General features: G+C 45.8%; 1 protein-coding gene across 1 annotated transcript; it reads right to left on the bottom strand.

The window, feature by feature from the left end:
• Positions 1-1,210: 1,210 nt before the first annotated feature.
• On the bottom strand, positions 1,211-7,220 carry LOC132582798 (uncharacterized). The gene is made up of 2 exons (XM_060254515.1): positions 6,767-7,220; positions 1,211-3,784 (listed from the first exon to the last, which is right to left on the bottom strand). The coding sequence occupies exons 1-2, from the start codon at positions 7,091-7,093 to the stop codon at positions 2,303-2,305; spliced, it is 1,809 nt and encodes a 602-aa protein (XP_060110498.1). The 5' UTR covers positions 7,094-7,220; the 3' UTR covers positions 1,211-2,302.
• Between the last annotated feature and the right edge of the window lie 3,559 nt (positions 7,221-10,779).

The following is a 10,779-nucleotide window of genomic DNA, read 5'->3' as shown; positions in this document are numbered from 1 at the left end:
CTTTTGCAAACTTTATTCTGGAAAACTTTCTCCCCCCCCCCCTCCGCAAATTGATATAGAAATATTTCAGAAATTGATTTTTCCCACAAGGGTTCTCACTTGCACTTTACACAAAAGCTGGAGACCTGTCAAGCTTATAAAAAAGAGCCATGTTCTAATTGAAGTTTCATTCCATTTGCTTGGGAGCCGGAGGGAAGGGACTGAAAGCTTTGAACCTGCAGACTCTTAACAGATTTTAATAGGACTCTGCAGGGGAATCACTGTGCAAAGCCATTTTGGTTAACTTTGCAATGGGGGGAAGAACCAGTAAAAATGGACTGTAGATGTGCTGTGATACAAGTGGTGTATAAAAAACCCCTCAAGATGAGTATGTCCGTAGTTGATGAGTTTTTGAGAATGTTATTTGTATCCAACCTCAGAAAGATTCAGGTTTTCTTGGAGGAGGAGGAGGTCTGGCTTTATATGCCGCACTTCACTACTCAAAGGAGTCTTGCAGCAGCTTACAATCTCCTTCCCTTCCTCTCCACACCCTGTGAGGTAGGTGGGGCTGAGAGAGCTGTGACTGACCCAAGGTCACCCAGCTGGCTTCATGTGGAGGAGTGGGGAAATTGAACCCGGTTCTCCAGATTAGAGTCTGCTGCTCTTAACCATTACACCAAACTGGTTGTACAGTGAATGGGTAGAGAGTTCCACCAATTCCTCTGTCCACTGCTGCCCCCAGGGAAAACAAATTCTGTGAGGCTCAATGAAAAGACCCACTCAAGTACCCTTATGCTACATTAACCATTTGGTTAGATACAGACCAGTTTCTGATTATTTCTTTATACAAAATTTCCTTTCTATAATTCTCACATAGGGTATGTAGAAAAAATATAGTAACTATCCATCAGAGGCTCAGAATGGAAGAGATTTTTATGTCACTGCTTGGAATCAACATACTAATAATATTTAAAGAATGCAATAAACCTAAAGACAGTAGAGGGTCCTGCAACTATGCAATTCCATCCCATGCCATACAAGTCACATTTTTCCCTGGAGCGTTTAATGCATACAGAAACAGTGATTCAGTATGTTTGTGTGAAGTGACGACCAAAAAAAGCAAGCTACACCAAACTGACATCCTTTCTATAACCTCAGATCTGAAAGATGAAAATAATCTTTGCTTAGCTTAGGCTAGGATCGTAGAAAAAAAAATCCTAAAGAAGCAAGGTAGAGCAAGGTGCTTTTTATTCACATACCATCAGTTCAGATCTCCCCTTCTGTGAGATATACTGTTGGTTCTCTGCTATTGTGCAGGGCCCCAAATTGAAAGAGATGTGGGCATTCCCATTCGGTCCAGTTTTTGTAGTCTTCTGAACCTTTTCCACTGCTGTCTCTTCTGTTTGGCATCCCATCTTGGAACAAATATGGCACTGCCTATAGGATGCAAGCAAAAGAGACTGCAGAGCGGATGGGAGATCAGAGGTTGAATGAGTAGCTACTGCTCCCCTTTTTCTAATTGCCACTGCGCTTGGGACAAATGGTTGGAGAAGGAAACAACAGCTGGGTGCAACCAGGGCTTTTTTGTATCCGGAACTGTTTTGCATATTAGACCACACCCCCTCTTATGTAGCCAAACCTTCAAGAGCTTACAGGGCTCTTGTTACAGGGTCTATTGTAAGCTCTTGGAGGATTGGCTACATCAGGGGTGTGTGGCCTAATATGCAAAGGAGTTCCTGCTACAAAAAAAGCCCTGGGTGCAAGTTTGGCACATCTCCATCATACTCACTTCTAGAAAGCCTGCCTGGTGTTTGGCTATGGGAGGTTCCGAAGGACTTAAATCAAGAGACGTATTCAATCTACTGCTTGCCTTTTGCTTATTACGATGAAAAAATACTATGCAAATATCGTAACCCCAAATAGCTATGTCATTAGAATGATTTTGAAAGTTTCAGCAAAAAAAAACCACACAAAACATGAGTCACAGATACTACAATGTGGAGTCCCAAAATATCCACAAGTCTTTTAGAACATCAAGAAGGAAGACAAACACTAATTACAGAAGTGTCCAAATATTAGAATTTCCAAATCGAAAATCTCCATGTAGGATTTCCAGCTGATAAAGTTCCCACAAGTTATTATAAGGAGCAATGACTTCTCAATTTTCTCAATATTTTGGGACTTTATGATTCATGTTTTGTATGATTTTGTATGAATTCTGTGAAACTTTTGAAAACATCCTATTGATGTAGTTATTTTGGGTTATGATACTTGCATAGTATTTTTTTTTTTTCATATCTGTGTAACCTCCTCCTGTTTGTTATTACTCTTTGCTTATGACCACATAGCCTTCTGGGGTGGTTTCATTCATTTTTACAATGCAGGTCGGGAGGCTGACCTCGTCTGTGAAAGAAGACTGCAGAGAATGTCCTTCAAGGTCACCCCTGCCCTGCAGATCTGGAATGCTTCTAGGAAACTGAAACTCATTACTACTTGGAAGGATGGCACAGGTTGAACCAGGCGGCTCTCTTGTATATCTGTAGCACTCAAGGGCTTGATGTGGACTTGAAGTGCCCACTAAATGTCCATCAAACTTCGAATGAGTGGTGGGATAAACATTCTGGGTGGTGCTAGGAAACTGATCTGATGAATAGAGATCGATGCTGACATCCTCTTTATCTCCTCTAGGTACAGCTGTATGTTTCACCCTAGAGGGACTGAATTCCTGAGGTGTGTCATATCTCATGGATTCTGCTTGTGTGGTTTCTTCTATCGGATAAATGAGTTCACCTTCACTGTCTTCCTTGACTTTTCGTTGATTAGAGGCATAAGGATCCTCTCCTCGAGATAAACTCATCACAATGTGTAATTTGTTGCTGCGCGGTACAACATTCTCTCCTTTCAGTTCTTTGGGCTGGTCCACCGGACACGATCCGCAGATGGACAGGCAATTCATGGCATCTCTGATATTCGCTTCAATTGCCTCTTGGGAGGATTCTTGGGTCCCGTAGTCACAAGAGACTTCCCTGCCTTCTAAAGCAGGGTCATTCAGAATGGCTAAGGCCTGTGGGCCACTGGCATTGGGTGACAGAGCCGTTTGCGAGCGTGATGTGTTGGGTGGTGGTCCCAGCATGGTCCTCCTGCATTTGGTAGCCCAGCTCTTATCCTCTGATGCTTTCAGGGGGAGATTGGTCAGGTGGAGAGGCTTCTGCCCAATCACAATGTCACTATATTTGATTAGGAAGTCCTCACTGTCTGAGCTTTTGACACAAGATGGTGTCGTGCCATCTCCTTGGCTTTGGTTTGAGTTTTGCTCATTGCTGAATTCGGAAAGAACCTGTTGAGGATTGACTGTGGTCATTGTGAGACTAAGGTCCCCTCCAAGCCCAGTATTTTCAGCTTTCTCAAAAGGCAGCTGGTCATTTGTCAAGCATATCTGTGGAGTACCAAAGTATCTTGGTCTCTTATTTCTTCCTTTGTTCAACATGTACCCATTTCCATGGGAGGGTTGATACGTTCTGTCTACCTCTCCTTCTGGGCGCCAGTGCTTTTGGGCTCTTTTCTGCAAGACATCCTCCAAGTCACTGTCCCGTACTTCTTTTGTGATTTCCAAGAGGTCTTCGCATTCGATTCTTGCAAGAAATATTTCAAAGGCAGCCTGTTCAGCTTCTTCCTCTTTCAGCTTCCTGATGAGGGAAAATTCCGTTGCTGTTGTTGCAACGTAGCCTATTTTCGCTAGCAGTTCTTCCACGATGCATTCTGGTAGAATTGACTGCATGCAGTAGACAAAGTTTCCTGTAAAAGTCTGGGAGAAGGGGAGGGAAGTATCATCAGGAAATGGATGGGAAAAGCCCAGAACACCTTTTCTCAACCTCAGAGAGGGAAACTGCGATCTTAAACTGTTGTGAGCGTGCCAGTTTTAAAATACTTGGAAGCCATACTTCCTCTAAGCTTGTGAGCAAAAATTCTACTTTGAGAGCTACTGGCCTTAAAGTTGTGAGCTGCTGCATAAATCAGTTTGCTCTGGGGTCATTTTTCCTGAGCTATGACAAAAATGTGTGAGCCAGAGGCTAAAACACTGAGCTAGCTCACACTAACACACTAGCTTAGAGGGAACACTGCTTGGAAGGTAACCTTTTTGTAAGCAAGAAATAAATCTGACTTACTGAGAGGACAATCAAGGACAATCACAGACTACAATTGTTCCTCTTTTTGTCTGTAGTTTAGTTGCTAAATTCACCTCTTTTGTAGTTGATGGGATCTTTTTTTCAAAGACAGTAGCACAAATATGTGGCACAGAGGATTCTTTGCAACATTGTGAGAAGCCACATGAACCAAAAGAATACTCTACAAGCATTGTATGGCATTGTATGTGGAACAGTCAGGAGATCCTAAGATTATCTGGTAGCTGCAAGTTCTAGCTTTTGAAGAAGAAGACTGCAGATTTATACCCCACCCTTCTCTCTGAATCAGAGTCTCAGAGCGGCTTACAATCTCCTATATCTTCTCCCCCCATAATAGACACCCTGTGAGGTGGGTGGGGCTGAGAGAGCTTTCACAGCAGTTGCCCTTTCAAGGACAACCTCTGTGAGAACTATGGCTAACCCAAGGCCATTCCAGCAGCTGCAAGTGGAGGAGTGGGGAATCAAATCCGGTTCTCCCAGATAAGAGTCCATGCACTTAACTACTACACCAAACTGGCTCTCTTTTGATGTTATACTAGTGGCAAGGCAAACTTGTTTTTAGAGGCTGAGAGAGATTCGAAAGACCTGTGACTTGCCCAAGGTCATCCAGCTGGCTTCATGTAGTGGGAAATCGAACCCGGTTCTCCATATTAGAGTCCGCTGCTCATCTTAGTAGAATATGTGATGCAGACACATCTCTGAAGCAGATGCGGGTCTGATCAGTGCCTGGCTGGAAATCGTCCTGGGACCCCCAGATATGCTGCCTCAAGTTTTACTAGTGCAAGAACTGCAGGATTTAAATATAGCTAAATAAATGAGAGAGTGTAACCAGCCTCCAGAGAGAAACCATATGCCAGCATGGTCTAGTAATTAACTTAGCCTTTAGGCAGTGCTTCTCAATATGTCTCAAGTCACACCCATCCACCTGCTTTCCATGAAGAAAAGATTCAGGTGGGTAGCTGTGCTGGTCTGAAGAAACACAGCAAAGTGTGAGTCCAGTGGCACCTTTAAGGTCCAGCCAAGTTTAATTCTAGATAAAAGTTTTCATGTGCATGCACACTGATTAATCTGATGAAGTGTGCATGCACACCAAATTAAACTCTGTTGGTCCTAAAGGTGCCATGGGACTCTACTTTGTTCCATCCACCCACTGAACTTGTTAAAAGGACCTTGGCTTTATAAATGTAACCCACACATGGGAAGATCACAGGGATTCTAGTTTTAAGAAATGGATAACAAGACTGAAACTGGCCATGCCCTAGATTCTTCAGGGAGGCTTAGGAAAAGCGTTGCCTTCTAAATTTTAATTTGGCAAGCTGTTTAGACAGCCCAGGACCAAGGCCATACAAGCAAGCTGAGAATCCTTCCTGTACATTGCTCTCTTTTGCACCCATTCCTTACAAACACAAAGTGGCAAGCACAGGGAAGGAGTGTTCAATGTTTTGAACCAGGGCTTTTTCCCTGAGGGAATGTGGTGGAGTGGAGTTCCAGAACCTCCTTGTAGAAACAAAATTCTCAAAAAAATGTTTGAAAGTTCATGGGGGTATTTGTGTGGTTTTGCTTCATTTCCCTTTTGAGAGTTCCAGCACCTCTTTTTCCAGAAAAAAAAAACCCTGCAGAAAACCCCACATTTCAGTCCCATTTATCAGCTCTCAGAGCTGACAGAGACCTCCAACAACCACAGTGGATCAATGTGGAAGGCCTACCTTCCTAGGCAGGAGACCACACAGGTTTCCAGAAAGTCCAGAAAGCTTTAAGTTCTCCTTGGAGGAAAATACACACTGGAATTCTGAATGGGTTCAGTGCAAGTGTGGCAGTGTGCTGAGAATGTTGGACTGAGAGGCCTGCCTTCAAATCCCCATTTCACTTGCCTAGCCTACCTTTCAGGGTTACTGGGATGAAGAAGGGGAGCAGGCACACCGTTCTGAGCTCCTTGAAGGATTGGCAAGATAAACATATACGTGACCGACTGCAGGCTAAGTCCCATTGGAACTTACTTCCAAGTAAACATGTTTTGGCTTCACTTTCATGTAAAGCCACTTCCACACTTCAATATTCACACAGCATCCTTTGGTTTAAATACTTAAAACACATTTTACTGCACTGCATCTAACCAGCCTGCAAGCTGTTATTTACCTTTCAGTAGGTACAAAGTTTGAAATGGGGGGCAGGGGAGAGACAGGGCTGGCCTTGCCACTTGCCAAACTAGACGATTGCCTAGGGTGCCGGCCTTCTGGGGGCACCAAATCGGGTGCCCCCATGTGACTTGGTGACATTATCAGTGCAAGGGGCAGAAGTTAGCCTTGCCAGACAGTCTAGGGTCGGCCCTAAGAAGAGAGAAAGTCTGGTGTGCTGGCGTTGACTCCTCACTCTGTCACAGTAGCTCGCTGCACGCCCTTGGGCCACTTGCTCTTGCCTCAATCTGGCTGGCTTCACAGGGTTGTTGTTGGGACTGGAGGAGGAGAGGAGAACCCCGCTGCAAATTTCTTCTGGTCCCATGGTGTGGGTGGGAAGAGGAAAGCGGGTCACAGATCTCTAAGCCAACACCTAAGTAAGGCTCAAGCGAAGATCCTGCGCCTGCCCCTCTCATCCGGCTGCCTTACCTTCAAGGACCGGATTTCTTTCCTCCAAGGCGAGAGGAAGAGGTTCACGCAAAGCAGCTCCAGGAACTCGAAAGCGCGGATGAGCTGTCGGAAGACGAACCCCCCCGGCTGGCGCTTCACCTGCAAACACCTGGCCGCGACGCCGTACACGTCAAACTGGCAGAAGCCCTCCGAAGGGCACGGCTCGGCATCCAGGAAGCGCCGAGCGGGAGCCTTGACGGCCGCCTCGTTGCAGATGGAAAGTTTCCCTTCCGACCAGTTGGTGCGGTAAAAGGCCAGGTAGTCCAGGAAGACCACCCGCAGAGCAGCCCGGGGGGGTCTCCTCATTTTGCACCCCCCACTTATAGGCAGGTCTCTTTCCTTTAGGGGGGGAAATTCACCCTGCACTAATATAGACTCATCTGAGCTAGGAAGTCGCCGTCGGTCGGGCGTGGCCTCTTGGTTGACTCAACCCGCCCTCCCTTCCATCCGAGGCTCTCATTGGCCAGCTCGTGGCCCGGCCTGCGTTGGCAATGGCCATCGTGGTCGTCGCTCAAAGCTCCAAGTTTGGAAAGGGCTCGGTTCCTCTTTCAATCCAGGAAGTGGGAGATGGGTGCGTTAGAACGAAAGGGAAAGCGGGCGGTGGGATGCGGGTGCCAACCTCCAGGCGACGTCTGGAGATTTTGAGTCACGGAGACCGGCTCTCCTGGAGAAAACCGACTGCATTGTAAGCTGGGCTGTGGCTTTTTAGCCTGGGGAGTATGGTTCCCAACCTCCAGGTGGGGCCCGGAGATCTCCCACTATTACAATTGATCTCCAGGTAACAGAGATGAGTTGTCTTGCAGAACATGCATTGTACTCTGTTCTCCCCCAAACCCCACCCTCCCTGGACTCCACCGCAGGATCTCCAGGTATTTCCCATTAGCTGGCAACAGGTCCATCAGTGGCTATTAGTCACAGCGTATTGCTGGAACTCTTTGACTGGGGCAGTGATGCTCTGTATTCTTGGTGCTTGGAGTGGGGGCAACAGTGGGAGGGCTTCTAGTGTCCTCCTGGCCCCACTGGTGGACCTCCTGATGGCGCCTGGTTTTTTGGCCACTGTGTGACACAGAGTGTTGGACTGGATGGGCCATTGGCTTGATCCAACATGACTTTGCTTATGTTCTTATGACTGCTTCAGTCCTTCCACTATCCAAAAGCCTGCTGTTTAGGCAGCCCAGGGCCAAGGGCATTCAAGTAAGTTGAAAACCATTTTGCCCTCTTTTACACCCATTTCTTGCAAACACAAAGCAGCAAGCACAAAGAAAGGAGTGGAGTGGAGCATATGCTTTGGATGCAAAAAGCATTTGATTCCGTTTATCAGCTTTCAGGGCTGAGAGAGACCTTCAAGAAACACTGGCTCAAAGTGGAAGGCCCAGCTTCCTCAGCAAGAGACCACAGGCTTCCAGAAAATCAAGACAGGGGAGTTTTTCTCTTAAAAACCTCAGACTTTTAAGTTTTCCTTGAAGAAAAATGCATGCTGTTCTGAATTGCTAGTGTGGCAATGTGCTGAGAGTTTTGGACTAGGATCTGAGGAAGAGAGCTGTTTCTTGAAAACTTATGCTACAATAAAGTTTGTTAATCTTTAAGGTTCTACTGGATTCTTTACTATTTTGGAATAGCATCTGAGAGGCTTGACTTCAAGGCCCCATTCCATTTCCGAGTCTGAGTTATTCAAGACCGTATGAACATTAATGTTTCCAGCACTAGCACTTTAATGAGAACTGGACATCAGAAGCCATGTGGCTCTTCATGAACTTTGTGAACTAATTTTTGCACTTTCAGACTGTAAAAACTGTACACTACATCTTGATGTTATATACTAAGACAAGTGAGACTTATTGGATGTGGTTATAAACATTATTGAAGTTTTTTGGAATATTTGTATGTTGTCATGATGTAGTTCTGGTTGCAATCTTCTGTTCTGTGTATCTCTTTGTGGTTGTAGCCTCCAGGTGGGGACTGGAAATCTCACAGAATTAGAATCGATCTCTAGACCAAGAGAGAGTGGGCCTTTTTTTTTGTAGGAAATCATTTGCATATTAGGCCGCACCCCTGATGCCACCATTGTTTTGCATAGGGCTTTTTCTACAAAAGCCCAGCACAAACTCATTTGCATGTTAGGCCATACCCCCTGACCCAAGCATGCCGGAACTGCGTTTCTGTGCGTTCCTGCTCAAGAAAAGCCCTGAGAGAGAGCAATTCCCCAGAGAAAATGGCTGGTTTGGAGGGTGGACTCTGTGGTATTATTCCCACTGAGGTCTTCCCCTTCCCCAAACTCCACCTTCCCCAGGCTTCACCCCCAAATCATCAGGGATTTCCCAACAGAGCTGACACTCCTATGAGGGAAAGGAGCTCGATACTGAAGGACTCAATGAGATACCTGCCTGTGGGAATGTGTTGCTGTGTTGAATCCAGAACTGGTGTTTTCTCGAGAGGAACCGATCTCAGCAGTCTGGAGATCAGTCGTATAATCCTGGGAGAACTTCGGCTCCAACCTGGAGGTTAGAAACCCAGACTGGTGTCCTATCACAGATTTTTTTTAAAATAAAAAAATACATATATTAAAAAGGAACATGCTTTTCATTTAGTGATCTGACACCAGGGAGCTTTGACCTATTTTGAACGTAATTAAAGTCCCCAAGCTCCAACAACCCTTCCTTCTATTGGTATGTCTTTTCCTGCTGACTAAGAAGCTTCACTGTTTTGGAGGTGTGTGCCAGAGCCCAAGCATGGGCATGTTGTCAGAGATGCGATGAAGAAATCTTGGGATGACATTTGCTGAGGGGCCAGTTGGGGTAGCTTTGGCCAGAAGCTAAGCTTCGTTGCTGGGAATGCACTAGGTGTCCGTGCAGAGCTGACAGGCTGCCCTCCCTGAAAGGTTACAAACTACATTACATAAAAGCTAAAGCAAATGTCCAAGTTTCAATGAAGTTTAATTCAAATTTTTATATTTTGTTTTGTAAATTCAGTTTTGTGGGATGCTTTCTGTGCCTACCTGCAAAACCGATCACTTCTGCATTTCATAAAACCAAAACTTGCTTCAATCTATGTAACCCCTGAAGAACTCAGAACAATGTACAGAAACTGTTGTTGGCCAAAGAAGGACTGCACAGTGAGTCTGAATAATCTGAATTTCTCACACTCATACCCGACAGCCCAGCTACTAAACAACGCTGCCTCCAATAGAAGTATAATGCCAAAGCAGTCATTTTTCTCCAAGTGAACTGATCAGTGTCACCTGGAGATCAGCTGTAATTCCAGGAGATCTCCAGCCACCACCTGGAGGTTGGCTGCCCTACAAAACCCACCGGGTGACCTTGAGTATCACACTCTTTCAGACTAGGGTTGTCAAGTCCCCTCCGCTCTCTCCTATTGTACTATAGAGTTTCCCCTCCCAAATGGCTAGAGCGTCTGGGAAAACCAGAGTTTTCCTGGAAACACCTAGAGCGGCTGCTGTGCACCGGAGCGATGACATCACTTCCGGGTGACATCAACGCGCTGATGATGTCGGGGGAGGTTCCCTTGCCCAGACTGGGGGCTTGGCAGCCCTATCTCAGACTGGCCTGACTCACAGGCCTGTGATAAGGAAGAAGTAAGGAAAGGAGAATCCTTGACCTCTGTAAAGGATAGATGGGATAAAAATATACTGGCTAGAGTTGGATCTAGCCCACCCCTTTAAAAAAACCCTCGTTACTGCAGTCCGGAATGCACCTGGCAAGGTGGTTGCTAACTCTGGGTTAGGAAATACCTGGATATTTTTGGGTTGGAATCTGGAGAAGGGAGGTACTTCATTGGTATATTATGCTACGGAGTCCACCCTCCAAGGCAGCCATTTTCTCCATGGGAACTGATCTCTGTCATCTGGATGTTACATTGGGAGACCTCCAAGCAGCACCTAGAAGCAACCTTACCTATGAACCCCAGTGTGGCCTTTTTTTGTGTGGGGAACCACTTTTGCTCTTTTTCACCAACTGAACATTAGGTTTGATCCA

This window comes from Heteronotia binoei, chromosome 14, assembly GCF_032191835.1.
Source record: "Heteronotia binoei isolate CCM8104 ecotype False Entrance Well chromosome 14, APGP_CSIRO_Hbin_v1, whole genome shotgun sequence".
Lineage (NCBI taxonomy): Eukaryota > Metazoa > Chordata > Lepidosauria > Squamata > Gekkonidae > Heteronotia > Heteronotia binoei.
This window is presented reverse-complemented; position numbering and strand designations above follow the sequence as displayed.